Source organism: Anomaloglossus baeobatrachus, chromosome 10 (genome assembly GCF_048569485.1).
Source record: "Anomaloglossus baeobatrachus isolate aAnoBae1 chromosome 10, aAnoBae1.hap1, whole genome shotgun sequence".
NCBI classification, from domain to species: Eukaryota; Metazoa; Chordata; class Amphibia; order Anura; family Aromobatidae; genus Anomaloglossus; species Anomaloglossus baeobatrachus.
In genome coordinates, this window is record NC_134362.1 from 165,253,700 (window position 1) to 165,280,447 (window position 26,748).

The 26,748-nt window shown below is 46.1% G+C and overlaps 1 protein-coding gene across 1 annotated transcript in view; it reads right to left on the minus strand.

The window, feature by feature from the left end:
- Positions 1-26,748, minus strand: part of LOC142254630 (receptor-interacting serine/threonine-protein kinase 2-like) — a 47,671-nt gene that overhangs the window by 10,742 nt on the left and 10,181 nt on the right. The window contains exons 2-9 of the mRNA XM_075325774.1: positions 22,680-22,927; positions 20,493-20,646; positions 16,751-16,906; positions 16,532-16,665; positions 10,882-10,931; positions 5,432-5,602; positions 5,063-5,148; positions 1-56 (exon numbers count right to left, since the gene is read on the minus strand). The exon at positions 1-56 is cut by the window's left edge and continues 4 nt beyond it. Of these exons, the coding sequence (XP_075181889.1) occupies positions 1-56; positions 5,063-5,148; positions 5,432-5,602; positions 10,882-10,931; positions 16,532-16,665; positions 16,751-16,906; positions 20,493-20,646; positions 22,680-22,834 (962 nt within the window). The 5' untranslated portion in view covers positions 22,835-22,927. The remainder of the gene's footprint in view (positions 57-5,062; positions 5,149-5,431; positions 5,603-10,881; positions 10,932-16,531; positions 16,666-16,750; positions 16,907-20,492; positions 20,647-22,679; positions 22,928-26,748) is intronic.

Below are 26,748 nucleotides of genomic sequence, written 5' to 3' on the forward strand. Positions count from 1 at the left end.
AAATATTTGATGTCAAATTCCATGACTTGCTCCTGAGACTGCAGTTCTGCCTTCTCCTGAGAATAAAAAAGTCATTACAATTAATATACTAGACTTCTAGTTTGCATTTTCTGTTTTAAATCCTATCTACAGCGTGCATGTGTACTGTTCAGGACTGGGAAGGTTGCTGATAATTGCAGAGCCATCGAATAGTAGTGTAGGATTTATACATAGCATTTGTACTTCATTGTTCTGCCCCCTCTTTGCTTGATTTTGGCCTTCCATTTTGATTCCCAGTGGTCACCCTGCTTTTTATTCCTTTATGCGCTGCTAAGATCTATGATGCATCAGATAAGCATCACATGGACAGCTAAATCTAGTAATTATCTAACTGTGGAGAGAGGAAAGTGTGATGTTCCTCCCCTCTAAGGGGTACTTTGCACACTACGAGATCGCAGGTGCGATGTCGGTGGGGTCAAATTGAAAGTGACGCACATCCGGCATCGCAGGCGACATCGTAGTGTGTAAAGCCTAGATGATACGATTAACGAGCGCAAAACGTCGTAATCGTATCATCGGTGTAGCGTCGGCGTAATCCATAATTATGCTGACGCGATGGACCGATGTTGTTCCTCGCTCCTGCGGCAGCACACATCGCTGTGTGTGAAGCCGCAGGAGCGAGGAACATCTCCTACCGGCGTCACCGCGGCTTCCGTAGGATATGCGGAAGGGAGAAGGTGGGCGGGATGTTTACATCCCGCTCATCTCCGCTCCTCCGCTCCTATAGGCCGCCTGCCGTGTGACGTCGCAGTGACGCCGTACGACCTGCCCCCTTAATAAGGAGGCGGGTCGCCGGCCAGAGCAACGTCCCAGGACAGGTGAGTCCATGTGAAGCTGCCGTAGCGATAATGTTCGCTATGGCAGCTATCACAAGGATATCGCAGCTGCGACGGGGGCGGGGACTATCGCGTGCGACATCGCAGCATCGGCTTGCGATGTCACAACGTGCAAAGCCCGCCTTAGTCTCTGTGATGGTGGAATATGGAGGTTGTGTATAATTTTGTGTAGTTTTGTATTTTAGGCATGGTGCTCTGTCCATTCTGTGTATTCCTTCTGTGTACATTGTCCTGTTTGCAGGTTAATCACCCCCTGTCAGGATTTTGTCCCTAAGTCTGGGGGAGGGGGGCCTGTGATCCACCTAAACTCTCTGCTTACCTGGGGGATTATTAATTCTGACTGAGAAAGACAAGAGAGAAGCAGGAAGATTCATCCTCTAGGGGAGAAGCTGTAACGCCTGCGTGGAGCCACAGACTCAGACGGGCTGTAATGGACAGGCTAGAGGGAAGCCACTCACCATGCAGGACCCCCAGAACCCTGAAACCCTTTAATCCCTATACAGGGATTTGGTATTACACAGGGCCCTGAAGATCACTTCCTGTGGAAGGCTGCAGTCCAACGAGAGTAGTAGTCAGGGAGGGTCAAACCAGGAATTGCAGAACAGAGGCAGAATCGGCAGGCAGGGCGTAATCAGAAAACGAAGCAGAGCTCAAATCCGGATCAGGCAGCAAGGTACATAAACAGCAGGCAGGAGGGTAGTCAGGAACAAGAAGAAGTCAGAACACCAAAATCACAAAACAGAACAGGGCGGAACAGGAACCAGAATATGAGAATATCTCTGACAGTGGTAAGCAGACAGGAGGGGAATTAAGAAGGGTGAGGTGTCTTCCCATTGGTTATAGCTGAATGATGGTAACTTCAGCTGGAAGACACACGCCACCTATAGTCAGCCAGTGGTACTGCAGCACCCAAGGAAACCCAGCCCAGTGGATGAGCGGAGCCTGCGCCCACCGGCGCCGCTGGCATCGACTCCTCTCCCATCACCAGCACCACTCATGGCAGGAACATGGCGTTGCCTGGCGATTGGAGCAGAAGTCGCTGGACCAAACTCCGGTGGTGACGTAAAAGATGCTGTGGCTACAGGCAGCCCCCCCGGAGAGCCGTTGAGAAACCCCGATTTCCCTGGAAAAGGACTGCTGGAGGAATGGGACTCATCCGTGGAATAATTTTTAACCATTTCTTGAAGATTTAACCCTCCATGTGGTGGATTTTTTATGGATCATCTAATTTGCATGGAATAAATGTTCTTTGGATTGTACCTCATCTCTTGCTATGTTGATTGTGTGATACCGGAGAAGGACCCCATAACAGTCTGCTAAATTATAGAAGTCTTACATTCAAGATGCTTAACTATTATTGCTCACATTTTAACTTTGTGACAGGAGCTGTGCAGTCATCATCATCATCATTATTTGTGATAACTGTCTTTCCCCTGTGGTACAGTTCATGCAAAGTATATCCTTTCAGAGAACATAAAGCCATATAATTCTCGGGTGGCCACCATGTAATCATATGATCTAGTTAGCGTGAGTTTGAGTGAAAGAATCCATTACATTTCAGAAAAAAAGGAACAACTAAAAAAGTGAATACTTACTGAATTAATTATATTGGGAGACTAGTGACAGAATCAATTTAAAACAAAATAAATCACTTGATTGCTACGTGCATTAAACCATTTCTAAGTAATCAGTGTAGACATCCCATGTTAAAGGATCCTAACGTTTATGGGAGCTGCGCAGTCATCATCATTATCAGCAGCTCAATTTTTAAATTACATGGGGAATTCCGGGATTACAACCTTTCAGTCATCAATAACCAGCAATATAAATTATTTTCCTAACAAAGGTCATGGCCATTAAATCTAAGCACCGTCTTATCAACGTGTGCGGCGCAGTTGGATGCAGTTTATTACAGTTACCAGACATCTCTGCTTTACTCTCAAACTTTAATGTGACTACTGAAAGGATGCACATAAAATCAGTCATAATCAATGAATTAGAAAAATTTTAAAAATGGTGCAACATAAAATAACTTATTTCCAGGCTTTAGGAGCAAATTCAGAATAAGATCTGCACCAGATGCACCAATTTGGTGTGTATGGGGAATGTATCATAGGAGGGTTACACACTGTTTAAATCAGAATTTTGCGTTATATGTATTTTTAGAATTTTTTTATCATCATCTGTGTTAAAAAAAAAAAAGCAAAAAAAAAGCACCTCCTGCTACTAAATGCCTGTGTGGAATTCCTGCAGCAGTTTAGAATTGCCCTAGTGGACAAAATGAAAATTGCAAGATTTCTCATTTGTACGTTGTGATATAGAAAATAAAAATTACCAACTATATATCATATATATATATATATATATATATATATATATATATATATATATATATATATATATATATATATATATAACACAAGCACACACACACACATAATACATATTATATATATATAGATATATATATCTATATATATATCTATATATATATATATATATATATATATATATATATATATATATATATATATATATATATATATATATAACACAAACATCTTGATTTAAACAATAAGTCATTATGATATGACACTTTCCCTTAAAAGTATTCCATAAGCGATGTCTGCAGAACAGATGGCTCTCCCTGTCTCTGTATTGCACGGAAGTGATCTTCATTGTCATATAGCTATAGCTGAAAGGTTAGACAGTCCAGCATGGTACTAGAATGAGGATTTACCATCCAATACAACTTATTAGAGAGATCCCTTAAAAAAAAACCAAACAAAACAAAATGTAGTCCAAACTATATTCTACTTTTGTTTAAAGATATTGTCACAGGGAGTTTGCCCAAAACTCGCCAACCATCATGGCAGTGTCAGTGACTCTCCGTCCGATTGTTTCTCTGGTGTTTCTGATCAACTCGGGCAGACCTGGGCGTCAACCTGCTGTGTGCTCGTTCATATACAGGCTAGCAAGATATCATCTCTGCTAACCTGCTTGTTAGGCTTCTTTGATCACATTTTGTAAGGAAGCCAATCACTTCTCTTCTCATTTTTAGGCTGGAGGAAATCTTCTACCTACGCAAACTATAGTTTATGTTGTGTTTGTCTGTGCATTGTAGTGTCCCAGAGTTGCTGGAGAAATAGTTGCTTTGTGTTTGGTGTTATTGTGGAGTTACCCATTGTTTTGCTGCTTCCACCCTGCTCTTGTTTTCCTCCTAATCTCTTATTGTCTTATGCCTCGGTGTGACAGAGTTTTGGTTTCCCCTGTTTGTCTATTTCTGTGAGTTAAATCACACACATGTCCTCGTTCTTTGGAGAAGAATGTATAAGATCAGGGCTGGTCAGGAGTAGGGCCAGGAAGGAGACTCAGTCATCCCCACCTTTAGGAGTATCTCTGAGAATAGAGATGGCACAGGGTCCCCTAGTCTGAGGGTTAGCTTAGTGTCCAGATTTCCCGCTATCCCCATAGTCCCTAGTATCAGATATTGATCTCGGGGAGACCAGCCAGAGAAAACACTGCCGGCAGCCAACAAAGGCGCTCAACACAGTAAAATCCTAGGTGCATCTCCTAAAAAGAGCCACTCCTTGGCTAGGTCCTTCCCGGGGGGATATCTGGCTATTTTCTGTGTCGAGACTCCTAACAGAGGCTCCACTGACCTTTTTTGATTTGCATACTTCCCAGGGGGCAATGCACTTAGGATTTCACTGTGTTGAGCGCCTTTGCTGGCTGCCGGCAGTGTTTTCTCTGGCTGGTCTCCCCGAGATCAGTGATTGTTTTGTCTTGTTAGTCTACTAGGCATTGCTGCCACCTGGTCAGAATCCTACTCCACACTGATGAGGAGCAATACCCTGAAACAGCTGTCTGTGGATGGATACCTGGCCTTGGTATTTCCCTTGTCATATCTTTAAACTCGTCAAAGGGTTGGATATTGACTTAAAGAGCCACTTAAAATGGTGGTTATGGTGGTCTCCTAAAAACAGCCACTCCTTAGCTAGGTCCTTCCCGGATGGATATCTGGCTATTTTCCATGTCGAGACGCCTAACAGAGGCTCAATGGACCTTTTTTTGGTTCGTATCAGATATTGTGAGTTTTTTGTTCCTTGAGTAACAAAAGAATACATTAAAAAAAATGTAAAATTTAGTAAAATTTTGTATCTAAAAATATAAAAGTAATCACTCACCTTACTTTTGTTCAAGGTGTCAACTCCACGTTGAAACTCTTCTTTTAAAAAGTTCTGGAGGACATTATTTAAGCGAGATAAACACACTGTGGATTAAATATGCACAAATTAGTGAAGTGTTCTCATCTCAAGTTCCCGGGTTCCAACCTCTCCACAATCTGGAGAGCAAAAGAGTGAACAGGCAAGGTCCATAAGTGTCTGCATCACCTTTAGAAGGTGTCCATGACCCCAAGCCAATAGCCCAAATCTAAATGGCATTTGAAATTGGGCAACACTTTGTGTGACAATTCAGAGGTCGGAGCGCCTAATCTGATACTATTATAGTGTTAGATCTGGCGCCGTCAACCTCATGGCAAACGTCCAACTTACCGTCTGCCGGTGGCCTCATCATTGGATTCTGGTGCCAGCACAGGTGCATGAGTTGATTCAGATTTCCATGTTGACTGTGATGGAGACTGGTCTCTGTTAAGACATCTTCTATGTTTGGTTGTGGTCTGATCCCTCTAGTGATTTCGGTTACCAGCTTCAAAGGGTTTCTTTCTGTAACCAAAGTTTTAATTACAAAGTTCAGCAGATTTGTTTGTAAGAAGATACGACTTTTGTTAATTTAAAAGGACCTTTACGCCTAACTAAATATTTTTTTTTATGTGATAGCCTGTGTTGAGTAGTCGACAGTTGGGAGTTTGGTCCTGAGACCCTTAAAGGGAATCTGTCAGCAGGTTTTTGCTAATTAAAATGAAGACTGCATGCTGCAAGGGTTAATACAGAGAATTCAGGGATGCCTGTCTTGTCACAGTCCGATTTGTTGTTTATTTTCTATGTTTGTTTTATCATTACTAGTACAATGCAGACTGGCACACCGCCTCCTCTCATTGACACCTTCCTGTCTATGTACAATCTCTATACTGAGCCTGGGGTGGACGGGGACAGCTCGCTCAGCTCTGTTACATGGCTAAATCTAACAGTTCTGATTGTGTCAGAATGGCTGCACCCAGTAACCTTAGTGATCTATCGTTGGATTCCGGAAATCTTTGCCTACATCATGCTGCTCTCAGATGAGGTAGCAAAAATCTGTTGACTGTCACGGCTCTGCTGTGCAAAGCATTTTGCATTTGAAAATGTCTTGGGCCTTGCTTACATGTTGTCTTTCAGCACTAGAGTTCACGCTGGTTTTGTGAGGTGCCTTCACAGATGCGCCTCATTTCTGGTGATTGCTCTGTTTCTTTACTGGGCTTGCTCCGTCTGAACTTCGCCAGTCGTTCCTCCTGTTTGCTCAGTGTGCTCTTGTAGTGGGTGGGCAGACCCCCAACAAAGGGAGCATAGTTAGCCCGGAAATGTTGTTAATAAAAATGTTTTATTTCTATGTGCATTGTGTTTGGGCACTCCCCCTAGTGGCCGGGTGGGACGGCTGTCACCACAGTGGAAGGAGGAGCCGGCAGAAACCCAGGGGGAGGGAAGAGAAGTGTGTGTGTGAGGCAGTTGGATCCGGGACGTGAGAGAGTAAACACCAAGGGGCAGAGTGTGGGAGCTGAATCCATAGGGGGCGCCGGAGAGAACTGGAGTGAACGGAACCTCAGAGAGCGAAGCAACCGGTGTGGGTCCGGTGTGTGTGTAGCCGAAGTGGGAGCCCGGCGAAGCAGATTAACCAGGGCACATCCCCACGGGAGGGTACGTTAGGACAGGTTGTCCCCCAGCTCCAAGAAGTGTCATCTACAACTGCCGGATTGTGAAGGAGAGTGCAATAAAAAATGTCTTTTGTTTTCACCACATCCTGCCTGAAGACTGTTAGTACGACGACCGACGATTGCACCACCACACTGTGCCCCACCAAGTCATCTCCCGATCTTGAGGTAACGATGGAGCCTGGGGTAAGCCTGCTAGCAAGGGCCACGACTACAAGCCCGGAGGCACCCCTGGCACCCCGTTACATGTGGCGTAGTCGGCAGGATGCGAATTCCATGCCTGGGACACAAGAAGCCGGAGATCAAGTGGTGCCTAGGGCACAGGATCCGGACTATTGGAGAAGATTCCCAGTCCCATGGTGGGAAGAAGAAGCACTGCCTGCAGCGTTGGACCGGGCACAAGATGGCGGCAAGATGGCCGTCGTCTGTGAAGATGCAGAAAGCGCGCGAAAAGTTGGCGCCAAAAGAAGAGCCTGGGGCTGGCCAGTGCCGAAAAAGAAGTTCGGAGTACTCCGCCCAAAGAGGGGAGGTGCCGGTCCCAGGGCACGAAGACAGACATGTGAAGTGGGCGGTGTTTTGAAGAAAAAGAAGAACCGCCGCGGAGGGGTCGATATGATGTGTGAGACTGGGGGTGGAGTATACTCAAGAGCGGGAAAAGTAGGCCCGCCTCCACTTCCTCCAGCTTCTCCACCGACCTCGCCGCCATTGCCAGAGCTACAGAGTGTTAACGAGATGGAGACCTCCAGGCAGCAACAAGAGATGGAGACCGCGATGGCACTCACCCACCTGGGCCGAGGACGTCCCAAGCAGTCTGCGGCTGCAGCTGCGGAAGTGTTACCTTTCGAGATACCGGCTGTACCAGGAGGACGAGGGCGCCCGACTAAAGTGACCTGGGTCACCACGTGGGACGCTACGACCGGAGGGACCACGACAGAGGTCCGGGCGACATATACCACTCCGCTGCCGTCGGGGAATCGGCCCCTGGGAGTCCCATACCCAGACCTAGAGACACCCCCGCCCGACGCGGTGGGACCGTCGACACCTGTGCCCGCACAAGCCCCGGAAGATTCACCTACCCGGAAGCTGGAACGGGATAACTGGGGCTTCTTCTGGGACCCGGTGCAGCCGTCTCCTCTACCTCAGAGAAAGTCACCGTCCCCAGAACCGGACCCCGTGCAGGAGAGACTGCTCGCTGAGACTGTGGCCCGGGAGATGATGGTCGGTCCCCGGGGTGAAGAATTTGAGCTGCAGTTCACCACGGGAATTGTGGTGAAGTTCAACCAGCAAGAGGGCTACGGCTTCATCCGAGAGGAGACAACCGGCGATGATTATTTCTATAATCGAGTGCATCTAGATGTCGAAGGCTTACCTCAACGCCTACACACGCTGTCTCCGGGGGAAAAGGTCCGGTTCGTACCAGAGGTGGGATGCCGCGGCCTCTTCGCAGTTAGTGTAACCCGAATGCCCACCTCACAAGAAGCTGTTCAATGGCAGCAAGAATTGGAGTGGGAGGAACACCAATGCCGGCGGCGGGCGCAGTCAAGACCGGTGCTGGCTGAATCCTCCCATCCAAAACGCACCTTAGCCGTAGCTCCGGAAGTGATGCCCGGATCGACCACCGACTCGGAGAAGGGAATCCTGGCGGTGCTGGCTATTAGCCAGAACATCAACACCCACCCGGTAATCGTCCTGGATGTACCTCAGCCGCCTCGGGTAGCGACCCCATCACCCCCGTCGGAGACTGAGGAGACCACGGCATCGAAACCCGCCGTCGCCTACGAGCCCTTCCAGAGGCTGCGCCGACAGCCCGGACAGTCTTTGTCGGACTACGTCAGGGCTCAGAGAGCCGAATGGAAAAGAGTTTTGCACCCGGAGTGAAGCATCCTGACCGGCTTATTTGAAGACCGGTGTTGTTTGAAGTTACAGTTTAGCAACGTTCAAGTGACTGAGCCCGGAGAGAGTCTGCTGCCGGACTGAGCCAGGGGCTCCTCCGCGTCATTGAGAGGAAGAAGTTTTTGTGTTCCTGCCGTTTACCACCTAAAGACCGGGAGCGCTGCCAAGCCTCCGGGCACTACCAAGACCGGGAGCTTCCAGTTGGGACTCCGGGCGCTGGACTGGTGCACCTTCTTCCGGGCACCCTCTTGTGGACAGGTTCGCAGTTTACTGACCATGTTTTGCTTAGTTTTAAAAGATGTGATTTTTAGATGGAGCCTTGCCGGGAGGCTCGGGTTTTAAGAGGGGAGGTATGTAGTGGGTGGGCAGACCCCCTACAAAGGGAGCATAGTTAGCCCGGAAATGTTGTTAATAAAAATGTTTTATTTCTATGTGCATTGTGTTTGGGCACTCCCCCTAGTGGCCGGGTGGGACGGCTGTCACCACAGTGGAAGGAGGAGCCGGCAGAAACCCAGGGGGAGGGTAGAGAAGTGTGTGTGTGAGGCAGTTGGATCCGGGACGTGAGAGAGTGAATACCAAGGGGCAGAGTGTGGGAGCTGAATCCATAGGGGGCGCCGGAGAGAACTGGAGTGAACGGAACCTCAGAGAGCGAAGCCACCGGTGTGGGTCCGGTGTGTGTGTAGCCGAAGTGGGAGCCCGGCGAAGCAGATTAACCAGGGCACATCCCCACGGGAGGGTACGTTAGGACAGGTTGTCCCCCAGCTCCAAGAAGTGTCATCTACAACTGCCGGATTGTGAAGGAGAGTGCAATAAAAAATGTATTTTGTTTTCACCACATCCTGCCTGAAGACTGTTAGTACGACGACCGACGATTGCACCACCACACTCTGCCCCACCAAGTCATCTCCCGATCTTGAGGTAACGGTGGAGCCTGGGGTAAGCCTGCTAGCAAGGGCCACGACTACAAGCCCGGAGGCATCCCTGGCACCCCGTTACACTCTTACCTCGTGTCTGGTGTAAGTGTTCTGATCTTGGCTTATGACCTTGGACTTCTTCCTGACTACATATCTGTCTGCTCCCTGAACCTTATATGTTACCTCCCCGCTTCTGACCTTGGACCTCTTCCTGACCACGTCTGTCTGCTCCCTGAACCTTATATGTTACCTCCTGGCTTATGATCCCGGCTTGTCTGACTACCCTACTATTCATACTACTCGTAGTGTCTAGCATCACACTGACAGATTCCCTTTAATGTTCAACTATGGCAGTTCAGTGCATTGGATCAACATAAAGCCTAGGGTAAGGGCTGTCCCTGACAAGCTTAGCACTTATCCCCTCTTAGTTTGCACAATCACTTGGGATCTCAGGACAGGGACCTATACTGAACAGGGACTACAACTTATCAATTTTTATTTATTTTTTTTACATTTTGTTATTAATAATTAAATTGACGATACACTGTTAAGGGCCCTTTGCACACTACGACATCGCAAGCCGATGCTGCGATGTTGAGTGCGATAGTCCCCGCCCCCGTCGCAGCTGCGATATCATGGTGATAGCTGGCGTAGCGAACATTATCGCTACGCCAGCTTCACATGTACTCATGCACTCGGGTCGTGCGGCGTCATAGCGACGTCACACGGCAGGCGGCCAATAGAAGCGGAGGGGCGGAGATGAGCGGGACGTAAACATCCCACCCACCTCCTTCCTTCCGCATTGGCGGCCGGGACGCAGGTAAGGAGATGTTCCTCGCTCCTGCGGCTTCACACACAGCGATGTGTGCTGCCGCAGGAACGAGGAACAACATCGGAACATCGGTCATTTCCAAATCATGGAAATGACCGACGTTACACCGATGATACGATTACGACGCTTTTGCGCTCGTTAATCGTATAAAAAATGCTTTACACACTACGATGTTGACAGCGACGCCGGATGTGCGTCACTTTCAATTTGACCCCACCGACATCGCACCTGCGATATCGTAGTGTGCAAAGTGCCCCTTAGACTATGCCTGCAATGTCTAGTTGGTAAGTGTCCGACCAGTGTGCACTTTGTCTCCAAGTATTCTTTTTTTTTTTTTACTTGGTGAATTTTAAATAATGCTCTTATGGTAATTTGGGGACTTTATTCTAGTAATGTGTGAAGGTCATAGAAGTAAAAACCCCAAGAGATAAGTCACCATGTCTTTAGGAAGAAGCCACTTATATCAGATCTCGGAAGATGTTTGGATCAAGAACTTACGGTGGAATGGTCGCTTCCGGCAAAGAGCTTCATGCGAAATAATTCCAAAGCTGTAAAGAAAAATGATTATTACTATAAGTATTAGTAGCAGCATTATCACTGTCCATTGCACCATAAATGTTGTGCGCCACTTAGACCCCTGGGATATATGACCCTACAGTTATTAGCTGCAACAGCAATTAGCGAGGATTTGGAAAAGTGCTCCGGATCGTAGGTTACAGCCTATATTAAGTACGAGAAGTACCAAGAGAGTGGCGAAAGGGAAGGAAAACCCTGTGTCTAGGGAAAGGGCAGATGGTGACCCCTAATGAAACCTACTGCTGGTCCCTGGGGTCCCTCACCACCCTAGATAGGTTCTGCACCTATACACCGAGCCGGATACCTGACCCTAGGTATCCCTAGTGCTGGACCCCAAATAGGGAATGGGTGGGATGAGCTCTTTGTCAGTCCAACTAAACGCTTAAGGAAGACACAAGGAGAACACACTTATTCAAAGTGCATATACTATTTATCATTAGATGACTCAGATAGACGTTCAGAAGAGTTTTCAGGAACGATACCACAGGGAGTACAAGCCACCTGCTTGAAACCAGAGCTTAAAGGAACTGAAAGTATCAACAGCACAGTCCAAAGGAAGAAAGGAGTATTTAAACACCAAGGAATGCTGATGATCAGCATCTGGGTTGAAGTTGAGCTCCTGCTGGGTCCAAAAGGTGGAGAGAGGAATCCAGCAGGAAAGCTACCTATACCAATGAATACTGACAGCAAGAATGATCACGTTTCATGATCACGTTGTGACCTTCTATGGCCAGAAACCACATGACTGTCACCCGTGACAATTGTATTCCAAAGCAGCATTAACACTTCCGCTTCAGAGCTGAACTCACTCTGCATTATTTTCTCAGTCAATGACTAGACAGATACTGTGCTCACAAATTTATTCAACTTTTTATGCAATTATAATCATATTTAAAGAGATGGTGTTTAAAGGGAACCTGCCACCTGATTTTTTTCTTTTTCATCTGAGAGCAGCAACATGTATCAATTTCTTATAGAGTGTAATGGTTGTGATAAAATCCCAGGTTTCTTTGATTGAGATCTAGTAATACTCTGAATGCTGAGCCCTATAACCCTGCCCACACCACTGATTGGTAACTTTTTGTGTGTGGGGGCAGGATTACACAATACTGAGCCCTGTATAACCCCGCCCACACCACTGATTGGTAACTTTTTGTGTGTGGGGGCAGGATTACACAATACTGAGCCCTGTATAACCCCGCCCACACCACTGATTGGTAACTTGTTGTGTGTGGGGGCAGGGTTATGCAACTCATTTGACAAGGAGGCAGGAGACAGTTAGTCCTGCAGTGATAATCTACTACTGATAAAATACAAAATAAGTAGAGGGTCAGCGCTAAAACCCATTGTTTCAAATGGTTCTGCAGCTAATTTTTTAGGCAAAAACCCTTTTATTGCCTGAAAATAACTAAATCATACATGTAATATATAGAAAGAAACCTATATATAAATTTGCGCTGAACCACAACAAAATGATTTTGGAAAAAACTATGTAATATATTTTATTTTATTTTGTTCTCCACTCATGTAATAAAACCAGGGGGTTACACGCAAACTCTAACATAAAATACCATAAATCAATGAAGCAGATGGAGCCTCGGCCGACCGCTCACCTGCTAAACGTTGCAAAAATACAAGTACTTGTATACAATTTGGAGATGCGACAATAACAAAAAGCAAAAAAAGAGAAAAATAAAAATAAAAAATGAAAAATAAAAAATAAGAATTTGAATAAAAACCTCAGGGAAGGTTTTCTAGTAGTTGACACAGTACACAAAGCAGCCCTCCGTTTCCAGGATAGATGACTTCTGTACTGCAGTACCAAAAAGTCCCCAAAAAGTGCTTTAAAACATGCACTCCACAAAAGCTGCAGTTGCCTTTACAGGACTACTAAAAACAGCCCATCTAGCATAATTGCCGCTCAATATTTGTAGGAATGTAGCAGTTTTAACAGATAGTTGCAATCTCTGTGCTACAAGTTTCTCGATTCCTGGATACAAAGTCTCTAGCGGAATATAACAGGCTGTCTGCGCTGTGGATTTTTTTCCATGTACCGGAGTAGGAGATTTGAACAGGAACACAGCAGGTTTGCCCTAGGTACAGGATCCTTCCAGATTCCAGAGGATTAGCTGGGGCGTTAACCCTTTTCAGCACATTAAAGATCCAGACGCTTGAATAAACACATGACCCGGCTGTTTGCGCCGTGGAAAAGAATGTAGGTGCACTGAGCTTGATCCGACACGTGTTTCGGGGGCGTTACCGGTCCCCTTCCTCAAGGATAGCTCAACCACCAGCTGAGACCCTATTTTATACTACAGCTCATTGCAATAACATAACAAACCACAGAAATTTAGGATAAAATGGTATGAAGGCATACAGTGCCTACAACTAGTATTCAACCCCCTGCAGACTTAGCAGGTTTACACATTCGGAATTAACTTGGCATTGTGACATTTGGACTGTAGATCAGCCTGGAAGTGTGAAATGCACTGCAGCAAAAAAGAATGTTATTTCTTTTTTTATTTTTTTTTTAAATTGTGAAAAGTTTATTCAGAGGGTCATTTATTATTCAACCCCTCAAACCACAAGAATTCTATTCGGTTCCCCTAAAGTATTAAGAAGTATTTCAGGCACAAAGAACAATGAGCTTCACATGTTTGGATTAATTATCTCTTTTTCCAGCCTTTTCTGACTAATTAAGACCCTCCCCAAACTTGTGAACAGCACTCATACTTGGTCAACATGGGAAAGACAAAGGAGCATTCCAAGGCCATCAGAGACAAGATCGTGGAGGGTCACAAGGCTGGCAAGGGGTACAAAACCCTTTCCAAGGAGTTGGCCCTACCTGTCTCCACTGTTGGGAGCATCATCCAGAAGTGGAAGGCTTATGGAACTACTGTTAGCCTTCCACGGCCTGGACAGCCTTTGAAAGTTTCCACCCGTGCCGAGGCCAGGCTTGTCCGAAGAGTCAAGGCTAACCCAAGGACAACAAGGAAGGAGCTCCGGGAAGATCTCATGGCAGTGGGGACATTGGTTTCAGTCAATACCATAAGTAACGTACTCCACCGCAATGGTCTCCGTTCCAGACGAGCCCGTAAGGTACCTTTACTTTCAAAGCGTCATGTCAAAGCTCGTCTACAGTTTGCTCATGATCACTTGGAGGACTCTGAGACAGACTTCAAGGTTCTCTCGTCTGATGAGACCAAGATCGAGATCTTTCGTGCCAACCACACACGTGACGTTTGGAGACTGGACGGCACTGCATACGACCCCAAGAATGCCATCCCTACAGTCAAGCATGGTGGTGGCAGCATCATGCTGTGGGGCTGTTTCTCAGCAAAGGGGCCTGGCCATCTGGTCCGCATCCATGGGAAGATGGATAGCACGGCCTACCTGGAGATTTTGGCCAAGAACCTCCGCTGCTCCATCAAGGATCTTAAGATGGGTCATCATTTCATCTTCCAACAAGACAACGACCCAAAGCACAGAGCCAAGAAAACCAAGGCCTGGTTCAAGAGGGAAAAAATCAAGGTGTTGCAGTGGCCTAGTCAGTCTCCTGACCTTAACCCAATTGAAAACTTGTGGAAGGAGCTCAAGATTAAAGTCCACATGAGACACCCAAAGAACCTAGATAACTTGGAGAAGATCTGCATGGAGGAGTGGGCCAAGATAACTCCAGAGACCTGTGCCGGCCTGATCAGGTCTTATAAAAGACGATTATTAGCTGTAATTGCAAACAAGGGTTATTCCACAAAATATTAAACCTAGGGGTTGAATAATAATTGACCCACACTTTTATGTTGAAAATTTATTAAAATTTAACTGAGCAAAATAACTTGTTGGTTTGTAAGATTTATGCATCTGTTAATAAATCCTGCTCTTGTTTGAAGTTTGCAGGCTCTAACTTATTTGCATCTTATCAAACCTGATAAAACCGGCAGGGGGTTGAATACTACTTGTAGGCACTGTACATTTTACTAGTTGGCCACTTGCAAGCCAAAAACTAACACCTTCAATTTAATAGAATAAATGCGACACAGTAAATAGTAAATAGTTTGCGTGTAACCCCCTGGTTTTATTACATGAGTGGAGAACAAAATAAAATAAAATATATTACATAGTTTTTTCCAAAATCATTTTGTTGTGGTTCAGCGCAAATTTATATATAGGTTTCTTTCTATATATTACATGTATGATTTACTGCTGATAAAACACTGATTTTATTGAAACAGTAAAACACAGCCTATTAAGTGACACATGGCTGGACTCAAGGTGTCAGCACCTATATCATGCTGCTCTCAGATTACACAGCAAATACCAGCTTGCAGATTTCTTTAATTGTGGAAGTATTCTTTATGGCAAGTTCACACGTTGCGTATTTGGTGTGAATTTTATCTGCAGCATTTCTCCAGCAAAATCCTTGCGTGTTACATTTGGATTTTGCAGCAGATTTCACCCTCTCTATTGGTGCTGATTTTTTAATTCTGAAGCAGGTCAATTCTTTGTGCAGAATCTTCAACATTCAGAGGAAAGAAGGTTTAATTCATCAACCAGGCAGCAATTCTTTACTTTACGAGCAGTGACACTATGGATTGTTTATGGTACGAGCACTGAGACTATAGATTCTTTACGGTACGAACAGTGAGACTATGGATTTTTTACTGTACAAGCAATAAGACTATGTATTATTTACGATACAGCCAGTGATACTATAGATTCTTTATGGTATGAGCAATGAGACAATGGATTCAGTACTGTACGGGTAATAAGACTATATTATTTATGATATGACCAGTGAGACTATGGATTCTTTATCGTACGAGCAGTGAGACCATGGAGTCTTTACGGTATGAGCAGTGCAACTATAAATTCTTTACGGTACGAGCAGTGTGACTATAGATTCTTTACGGTATGAGCAGTGCAACTATAAATTCTTTACGGTACGAGCAGTGTGACTATAGATTCTTTACGGTATGAGCAGTGCAACTATAAATTCTTTACGGTACGAGCAGTGAGACTATAGATTCTTTACGGTATTAGCAGTGCAACTATAAATTCTTTACGGTACGAGCAGTGTGACTATAGATTCTTTACGGTATTAGCAGTGAGACTATGGATTCTTTATGGTACGAGCAGTGCGACTATAGATTCTTTACCATACGAGCAGTGTGACTATAGATTCTTTACGGTACGAGCAGTGTGACTATAGATTCTTTACGGTATGAGCAGTGTGACTATAGATTCTTTACGGTACGAGCAGTGCGACTATAGATTCCTTACCATACGAGCAGTGCGACTATAGATTCCTTACCATACGAGCAGTGAGACTATAGATTCTTTACTGTACGAGCATTGAGATTATACATTCTTTACTTACTTGCAAAGTAAAGAGTGAAATCTGAGCCAAGTCTGTATGTAATAAGTGTGGATTTCGCTGCAGAAAAATCGACACAATACGCAATGTGTGAACTTACTCTTTTAAAATTGTATCTTTGCTAGATTTTGAATTTTTGAAAATCACTAAAATTTAGTTTGGAATGTCGACAAACAATTGAATGCTTTGTTTACAAACCTGTACACATCGTCTGCCGTGGTTGGGTCATATTTTTGCAGTCTTCGCGGTGACAGATATTCTACAGAGGTCTCATCCTGCTGGTCTTTGGAAAAACTGACTTTCTGGAGGTCTGATTGCCAGAAATCTGTGAGCTGAAATAATGAGCGATAAATCAGTGTTGGCACCAAATTTACAATTATCTATAAATCTTTCTAATTTGCCGTTTGTTTTTCCTACCTTTGCCCGATATTGGGCATCTAATAATATGTTGGAAGGTTTCAGTCGCTGGAGCAATATGGGGGGCTGTTGGCCGTGCAACAAAGTCATCCCTGCAGCAACGTCGGTGAGGATTCTGAGGATAGTGCTCAGCGGAAGCGTGGGGTACAAATCCCGCTGCAATCAGGAAAAAAAAAGAGGACATGGAGAAAAAAAACAAAACTCATCTTTACAAATATACCGTATAGAAATATTGTGTTCTCAACGGTCACATCATCTCCTACAATGTCAATGCAATTTGGGGAACAAGGTGTGAGTGATGGGGGCTCCAAAGAAGAATATTAACTTTTGGACAGAAGCAAGCAACGCTAAACTATTATACTGTATATATAGAAAAAGGCTTATAGTCGATCTTATCACAATGTACAAATATATGAAGGAACAGTAGAGAGATCTGTATAATGATATTTTATACCTAGGCTTGCGACGGGGACAAGGGGTCATCTTCTACGTACAAAGGAGAGAAGGATTCATTTATCATCTAGGCAGCTATGTATTCTTTATGGTACAAGCAGTGAGACTATGGATTCTTTACGGTACGAGCAGTGACACTATGGATTCTTTACTATACCAGCAGTGAGATTATGGATTCTTTATGGTATGGACAGTTACACTATGATTTTTTTACGGTATGAGCAGTGACACTATGGATTTTTTACAGTATGAACAGTGACACTATGGATTCTTTACTGTACGAGCAATGAGTCTATGGTTTCTTTACAGTACGAGCAGTGACACTATGGATTCTTTACTGTACGTGCAGCAAGACTATATATTCTTTACCATATGAGCAGTGAGATTATGGATTCTTTATGATATGGACAGTTACACTATGAATCTTTTATGGTACAAGCAGTAAGACTGTGGATTCTTTACGGTAAGAGCACTGACACTATGGATTCTTTACTGAATGAGCAATGAGATTATGGATTTTTTACTGTATGAGCAGTGAGAATATGTATTCTTTATGGTACGAGCAGTGACACTATGGATTCTTTACTGTACCAGCAGTGAGATTATAGATTCTTTATGGTATGGTATGAGCAGTGACACTATGGATTTTTTACGGTATGAACAGTTACACTATGGATTCTTTACTGTACGAGCAATGAGTCTATGGTTTCTTTACTGTACAAGCAGTGAGAATATGTATTCTTTACAGTACGAGCAGTGCCACTATGGATTTTTTACTGTAAGAGCAGGAAGACTATATATTTACCATATGAGCAGTGAGATTATGGATTCTTTATGGTATGGACAGTTACACTATGAATCTTTTATGGTACAAGCAGTAAGACTGTGGATTTTTTATGGCATGAGCAGTGAGACTATGTATTATTTTCTGTACAAGCAAACAATGGAACAAAGGTTTTATCAACAGGACAATCATATATCATTGATGAAGAAGCCATTGAGGGCTTCGAAACGCACTGACTAATAAACCATATTTGATCTACATCGTCTAGACTGTGCGGCGGTGCAGGTGATTAACCCTTTCTTCATTTCCATTGTTTGATCTCCATGTGTGTTCTTAAGCGGCCTACAGCTGTTTATGGTGGTTGTGACCTGCACAACCACATGAGGTGAGCCTCTCTGAGTTTTTCTCTTTTAATTGGATGAGACCCTATTTGCGTGATTTCTCTTTCCAGCTCCTTTTACTGCTATATTTCTGTACAAGCAGTGAGATTATGGATTTTTTATGGTATGAGCAGTCACACTATGGATCCTTTACGGTATGAGCAGTGACACTATGGATTCTTTACTGTAAGAGCAGTGAGACTATGAATTCTTTATTGTACAAGCAGTGAGACTGTGGATTCTTTATAGTACGAGCAGTGAGACTATGTATTCTTTATAGTACGAGCAGTGAGACTATGTATTCTTTATAGTATGAGCAGTGAGACTCTGGGTTCTTTACTGTATAAGCAGTGAGATTATTGATTATCTACAAAACAAACATTTATGAGCTTAATTGATTAGGAACTAATTGACTAAAATGTCATAATATTTTTACACTACTCAGACCCATCCTCAAAAAAAGACCAAGCTGTAACAGAGAACATACATACAGAGCCTTATGTGTGTGTATTGTGTAGATAAATTCAGTAGGAATCATTCATCAAGTCCCCTGTCTTCAATTGAAAATGAATGAGATGACTCTGCATATCTGCCCAAGTCTATACAACACAGCAGACTTGAGAAAACAGAAAACTCGGAACATCGTCCTAAAATGAATAGTAGGAACACTAATATTTTAGTATTCTTCCAGGAAAACTGCATCTAATCACCACCATTTATTAAAATATACTCATATGTTAATAATACAGTATCTTTAAAGAAAATTTGTCCGGTCCCATGACTGTCCTCAATCACTATTGTAGTGGCATAGGTGGATTTCATCTTTCTAACAAGTCATTTGATGTAAATTACCAGCGCTATAATGTTTGACAAATCTAGCTTTAGTCTGCAGCATCATGTGTCCAAAAGAAACAGGATTAGTCCAGTGGGCGTGGCTTTTCAAGTCTTGTCTCAGATCTACTCATATTATGGTAGGTGCTGTGAATACATTTGTGGTATTTCCCTCTTGTTGTCAGTGCTGGTAGTGCAGTTGACTTGCTGAATGGGAACCAGCCAGCTAAGGAGGATTTGCAATCAGGCCATTCGGATTGGGCCTATATAACCAAGTAGTTTCCTCCTGTTCCTTGCCGGTGCTCAATGTATCTCCTGTGTGCTAAGGACATTCTGAAACCAGCCCTTTACTCTGTGTCTACCAGAACTTCTCTCAGAAAAGTTGGTATTTGTACCTCTGCTTATGGTTTCCACTTTCTTGTTATTTTGCCTGTGTGGAGTTCTTGGTGGGGTTGGATCATTCCCTGCTAGGAATATCTGTGTACCTTGCTCCATGTTCTGCTATGTATTGTGTTCTGTCATGCTTGGTACTAAATTCAGTCCCTCCTCTATATCAGTGTGTTTCTTGGATCCCAGTAACACCAGAGTACTGATATAGTGGGGGAGAGCCTGTGTAGGCTCAGTATTTTTCCATATCAGGTATGCTGGTATTTACTAGGGTTTTTACGGCTGAAGTCAGTGCTCTTTCCTATCCTTTCTTATGCAGATAGTTTGGGCCTCATCTTTGCTGAATCTGTTCTCTAGCGATGTATTGTGTTTTCTTATATCACCGTAGTCTTTACATCTGGGGGGCTATCTATAGCTTTGGGGACTACTCCGAGGCAGATTAGCTTTTCTAATATTTCTCTCTGTAAGAATATTTAGTTCTCCGGCTGTGTCGAGGCGACCAGGTCCTCATCGGCACGTCCCACGGCTACTTGTAGTTGTTTGTCAGTATTAGGTCTGCAGTCCATTAAGGTTCCAGCCACTCTGGTTATTTTTTGGGTTTCCGAGTTTTTGTCCTTTTTCTGATCCTCCTCTGTCACTGAATCATAACAGGTAGGACTTTTATGCAGGCTGTCAATAAGTGAGATTAGAAGGTCCAAGACAGGACAAGTCCGGGGCCAGAGAAGCCCCGCCGGAATATTCTTGTTCCAATGGTAGGTTAAAACTGAATTCTTCAAACATTTCAGAGAAAGTTACATCAAACACATCATTAAAACTAAAAAAAAATGCAATTAAAATATTAGTGGTTGGGGATATTGAGGAGCTGACAAGTACATTTTTAAGCTTATTATTGAAATACTTCTCCAACCTGGTACAGAAGAGAGTGTAATGACCCATTCGGCATCCATTCTGTCACAATTCCAAAGGTACTTGGAGTCCGAAATATGCCAGCAATGTCTAGAAGAAGTCTAGATCTTCTCCTGCTGACGTACTCCACATCACTGAGGATTTCTTGATGGTGCCTTCAAATACAAAAACACAGCCAATCTTATAACTGAAGATAACGGTGGTGTTGTAGCCCTGGGTTGAGCATCACTCATACCCCAGCCCAGCGCTGCCTGCTTGAGAGGTTCGTACTCGTCACTCACTCAAACCCGAAACTTGTTTTTTTTGGAAGTCTGTTTCCCAACCCGAACCTCAGGTTCGCTCATCTCTACTCATCACTAGTAACGAGTATGGAGCACTCGAGCATGGTAGTGCTCACTTATCATTAGTGTCTATATGTGGCCACCCTCAAGCGTTTTGCAAGTGTAGCGCCCCTGAAGCCTTCAGGGAGCTACAAGGTTCTGCATCCTCACCAGGATGCAGGGCCTACCCCCTAGGGACCCATAAGACCAGTGCCGGTCACACACAAACACTCCAGGTAATCCCAGTTTTCCCCAACAATCCCCCATACAATGGTACAGGGCTAGGGTCAGACCAATGGATGGCCGCCTAGAGGTGGAGCCAGTACAGTCCACTAGTTGACCAGGTGGGAGGGGCGGACTGAGGACAGACAGTCAGATAGTCTGAGAGAGTGGAGGAGTGAATGTGTACAGGAGGAGACGCACTGACACGGGGTTGACAGTAACCTGGTGCCCAGGAGGGTAGTTGCCGGTGGAGTACTTACGGAACTACGCACCGACGGGGTACAGGACCCTAGGAAAGGCAGAAGCTCCAGGCAGGCCTGCTAACACCTGCACAGCGAGGGGACCATCAAGGACCTCACTGACCCTAAAGGGTACTTTACACGCTGCGATATCGGTACCGATATCGCTAGCGAGTGCACCCGCCCCCGTCGGTTGTGCGTCACGGGCAAATCGCTGCCTGTGGCGCACAACATCGCTAACACCCGTCACACAGACTTACTTTCCCTGCAACGTCGCTGTTGCCGGCGAACTGCCTCCTTTCTAAGGGGGCAGTTCGTGCGGCGTCACAGCGACGTCACACGGCAGCCGTCCAATAGCAGAGAAGGGGCGGAGATGAGCGGCTGGAACATGCAGCCCACCTCCTTCCTTCCTCATTGCTGGTGGAGGGAGGTAAGGAGATGTTCGTCGCTCCTGCGGTCTCACACATAGCGATGTGTGCTGCTGCAGGAACGAGGAACAACATCGCTACCGCACAAACACCGATTTTTGGTAAATGAATGACCTCTCCAAAACCAACGATTTTTACCTCTTTTGCGATCGTTGAAGGTTGCTCCAGCTTGTCACACGTTGCGATGTCGCTAACGACGCCGGATGTGCGTCACAAACGCCGTGACCCCGAGGATATATCGTTAGCAATGTCACAGCGTGTAAATGGCCCTTAAGAATCCGAGACTCATTAGCAAAGAGAGATCCGGGGACAGGACCAGAGACACCAACCCCACAGGGTTCACGCTACCGTCAGGCGGACAGCAGTGGAAAGAAACACAAGGACGGAACCCCCCAGTTGCTCTACACCACGGGGACCCACCAATCAGAGACAGGTGCAGGGGAAGAAGGCACCAGATTACTAAACTGGCACTCGGACAAAGGGGACCTGAAGGTGAAACCAGCCGGCCTCGGGTAACCAGTTACCACCAGCAAAAGTGAGTAAAAACCCAGTTGCACTGAACTCTTGTGTAGACTACATTCTTCTGACATCCGAAACATCACCTACCCTCTGGGGCCGGCCCTGCTTGTGGAGGGCCTACCATCCAGGCTGCTATTAACACCAGCCCCAGTAGTGGACATTGTGCAGCGGTGGCTCCATCCACATAGCCGTAACCCGCAAGTGGCGTCACGTGTGAATATTATCCTAATCCCCTGTAAATATTCCTCCTTTACAAAAAGGGCCCAGGGCATGGGACCGGGCAACGGCCACCAAAGTGACATTTCTCAGTTATACACCGCCCGGGACAGAGTACCCCATAGCACTGAGCGCGACACAAGCATGTCCCGCCGATATTTTATTAAAAGGGTAGATACATGTCTACTTTTTTATGGTAAGTCAGAAATGACATTATGAATAGTCTACGGTGAGCCTGGCTTACCTATCATTTCGTTCATTCACAGCCAAGAGTTTTATGAAGACAGAGGAGCCAGTGGGTGGGTATGTAGACTTATAGACATATTCTGTGCTGGTCTTCACTATCTGGTAGGTCTTCAGGTCCCTCTGACTAATTACCGGTAGTGACATTTCTGTCATACACAATAGTGTCAGTCCAGGTGATATCAGAGTAGAATGGGTTCTTTAGATTCTGCAACTACATTGTCCTGGTGGGAAGCCGCAAGGTCAATACTGAAATCAAGAACAAAGGGTAGACAAAGAAAAACAATAGTTACAACAAAATATGCGTCTTAAAGCCATGATCACACTTATGTCTTTTTACAGATCAGTTCTAGGAAAATATTGAACATTAAAGGGAACCTGTCACCGGATATGTGGATGACGTGTTCTACGTCATCTATACTAGCCGACATTGAGGTTCTGCACAGGCGCACTTTGATCTGCTGAGCAGGGCAGATCAAAGTATTGTAGTGCGGGACCTCAATGTCGGCTCGTGTGGATGACATAAAACGCATCATCCACACTAGCTTCAGAAGCAGGACAAAGATGGCCGAAAGAGGAGGTGCGGGACCCGGAGAACGGAGACGCCCATCCGACCAGTATGCTGTGCACCGAATGTTAGGTAAGTATTATACACATCCGGTGACAGGTTCTTTTTAACATGGGCTGTGTCTGATATTGGACTGCAACGTATTTACATTAATTGGTCACAAATTAATATCAGGCACATCCAACAGGAAGAATGTCATGCTAGGTATGGTGAAGTACCACATGTACGACGACAGGGAAGGGAAACCTTGTGTCTAGGGAAGCGGGTGACTCTCCCAATATGGAGCATCTGCGGCCTGCTCCCGAGTGACCTGCGTGGGGGCCGAGCCCAGCCGGAGCACCTCCGTGCCGGCTACGACCGGCACCTTTGGCAGTGGAGGGCCCCGCTGTGACGTGGCTCGTACGGCTGCCCCGCAGGCACATTTCCGCTGCACCTCAGCCGAGGCCAGGAGTTTGGGAGTGGCCAGCATTTCTTGTCGCGCCGGCTTCCCATCGGGGACCGCCTCTGCCTTGGCCGGGCAGACTGCCGGGGCCATTGACATCTCTGGCGCGGCCTCCTCCGGGATCGGTGGCGAGTCCAGAGCAAGATGGGGCACCTTCCGAATGCTGGTGGTACGTGGAACCGGGGCCGGTGTAGGGGCGGTGACGGGCTGACTGCTGGCGGCTTCTTCGGGCTGGTCCTCGCGGGCCGGTGGGATGGACTCAACCGCCGGTGTCGGTGGCAGCGGACCGAGCGGGGTGGCAGCAGCATCCGGTACGGGCGGCGAGGGAGGCAGTATGGAGGGCAGGGGCAGACCGGGTCCCTCAGCCTGATCAGCTGGTCGCTCGGGGACATAGGGGCGTGGGTCGCTTACCCGCTCCTCCAAGGTTGCCTCCACTTCGCGTGCCCGCAGCCAGCTCCTCCATCTCGGCCATCCACCGTTCCAGCCTAAAGCGCGCCTGCGCCTGGATCCGGCGACACATCCGTGCGGTCTGGGCTTCTACCCATGCCGCTGTCCCGGGCAAGAGCTCCGGCACTCCGGGCTTGTTGGACGGGTTGGCCATGTTGCTCTCACGGGGTCCAGGAACCAGAAGGATGGCAGAGTCCTGGAGTCCCTGCCCTTTATCTGCTCGGTCACATGTCGCAGAATTTTCACCCGCCCTGCTTGGTCTTTTCCTGGCACTACTCTCTTTGGCCGGTAAGTTTCATTTTTTGACTTCCGGCTTTACTTTATGGCCATGTTACCAGGGGGCGGGGCTTCAGCTTTGCGCCCTTTCTCGGGGAAGGAGACCTTGGGCGGGAATTTTCGCGACAACAAGATGGCGACAAGATGGCGGATTCTGAAAATTTTGCAATGGATCACTGCTGGCTTCAATACAAGGCGCACTTCCACAAGGTAAGTGGATGGGTAAGTATCCTGTTCGTGATGCCAGAAATTGAGGTGTACCGCCCCGGTCCTTCTGTAGGTGGCTCGAGGGTCTCAGGACCTGGGGGTCTCGCGGACACTTCAAATGAAAAGGGGAGTGATGGGATGGTGGATGTAGGACGTATATGTACGGGCTGAGCAATATGGAGTTCGTGATGCCACCCACAGTATGTGGTGATATTGGACACTACCGCTGCAGTTACGGGGCACCCGGGGGAGATGTTGCGCAGCAAGTTGTTAACCCCTCCATGGGCAAGGATGGTGGCCCCGGGGACCTGTTGGGATTTGGTGGTGCAGGGAGATGGGCGACCGCAGGGTGCTGAAGTACTCACTATTAGAAACACACACGAGTCTCTGGTAAACCACGGTGATGGTGGTCGATGCCCGCAGCCAGCTGCGTCCGGGTTCCCCCACCCGGCTGGTGGTCTCGGTCTTTCTCCTGCACCTGTTTTGGAATAGTGGACTGCCTGCGCTTGCAACTTCAGGAGTCCGCTCCCGGCTGGTTGTGGCCTAAGGAACCCTTGCCCGCAGACGCTGGCCCGTGGGATCTCTGAGCCTTGGTGGTGGCCTGATATCCCCCTTGGTGGGCTGTTGCCTTCAGTCGGGACAGGACTTCTAGTCCTGGCCGCAATCAGTTAATTAACTAATTCCAGTCGCTTCTGGACCTAGCTTCAGGGTCTGAGTACCCCCCTGTGTGCTCCGGTTTCCGAGTCGGTTCCCCGGGTCGGTACCGGTGGGCCACTTCCCTGTCCCGGTCCACCTCGGTTCCACCGAGCCGTCTTCCCGGCTCTTGCAGATGGAGACCGCCATCTGCCTCCTAGCCAAAGGCACCAAGGTTCCTACCCTGGTACTTGTCAGTTTTCCTTCAGACCTGACACACAGGCCTGACCTCCACTCTCCCTGAACTCTGAAACTCAACTGTCCGAACTGAACTGACTTTTCCCCGCCCCGGGCTGTCTAAGACTCCTAGGTGGGCGTCTTCCAACCGCCTGGTTCTGTCCCCTGGTGTGTCTATCAAGCCCTTTTGGGGTGACTAGGCTTTTAAGGTTGGCTGTAATGCGGGGCCCTATTTGTGACTACCTGGCCCGGCCAGGGCGTCACACACATACACACACACACATATATATATATATATATATATATATATACACACATACATACATATACATACATATGTGTATGGAATGTGTGCCAATATATAGGGAGGCTGTGTGGGTGCTCATGCTAAATATAAGAGCCATGTGGGGGCTCATACTGTATGAAGGGGGATTTGTATGGGCTTATAGTGTATATAGCGGACTATGTGGGGGCTCATGCCTGTATATAGGGGCTATGTAAGGGATGATACTGTATCTAGGGGGCTGTGTGAGGGCTCATACTGTATATAAGGGCTGTGTGAAAGCAAACAATAATAATTAATGTATTGGCATTAATATTGAGCAGAATTAATTTGAGCCTTTTGGTTCAGCCCTCTCCAACAGTCACAGTCTCTCATGTGGCTGCTAGGGAAAATGAATTGCCCACCCCTTCTCTATTATGTATAGCGCTATGTTATATATATATAGTATATATCGAAGACTCCACTACCGGGCCGCGAGTAAAGGTCTTAAAGGTGAAACAAAAATGACACGGCCCTACCCCCTATTGTAAACTTATGGGACTTTCTTTGAAGGGAGATTTATGGTGAAAAAAAAGTTGCCCGTTTGAACAGAGTCTGGAGCACAAAAAGTTGATCGACAACAGATTAAGAAAATGTCATACTCTATGGATGGAAGGATTATAACTGTTATGGAAAAGAAGGGCGGCTATATCAGTCACTAATGTTTTTGGTGACATATAAAAAAATGTATTTTTGTACATCCCGAGTTGTTCTGGTTACATTGAGTTGAGTTGGCCGGTATCAAACCTCCACCAATCTGATATTCATGACCTTTCCTTGGATAAGTAAACCTGGAAAACCCCATTAAGAATAGACACCATTCAGAAACCACAACATATTTCCAAGATTTGCTCATAATCCACATTCGTCGTCCAACGGGTTAATTTATTCACTACTTATTAATTACAAAACATCATGGGACAGAATTGCAAAACACA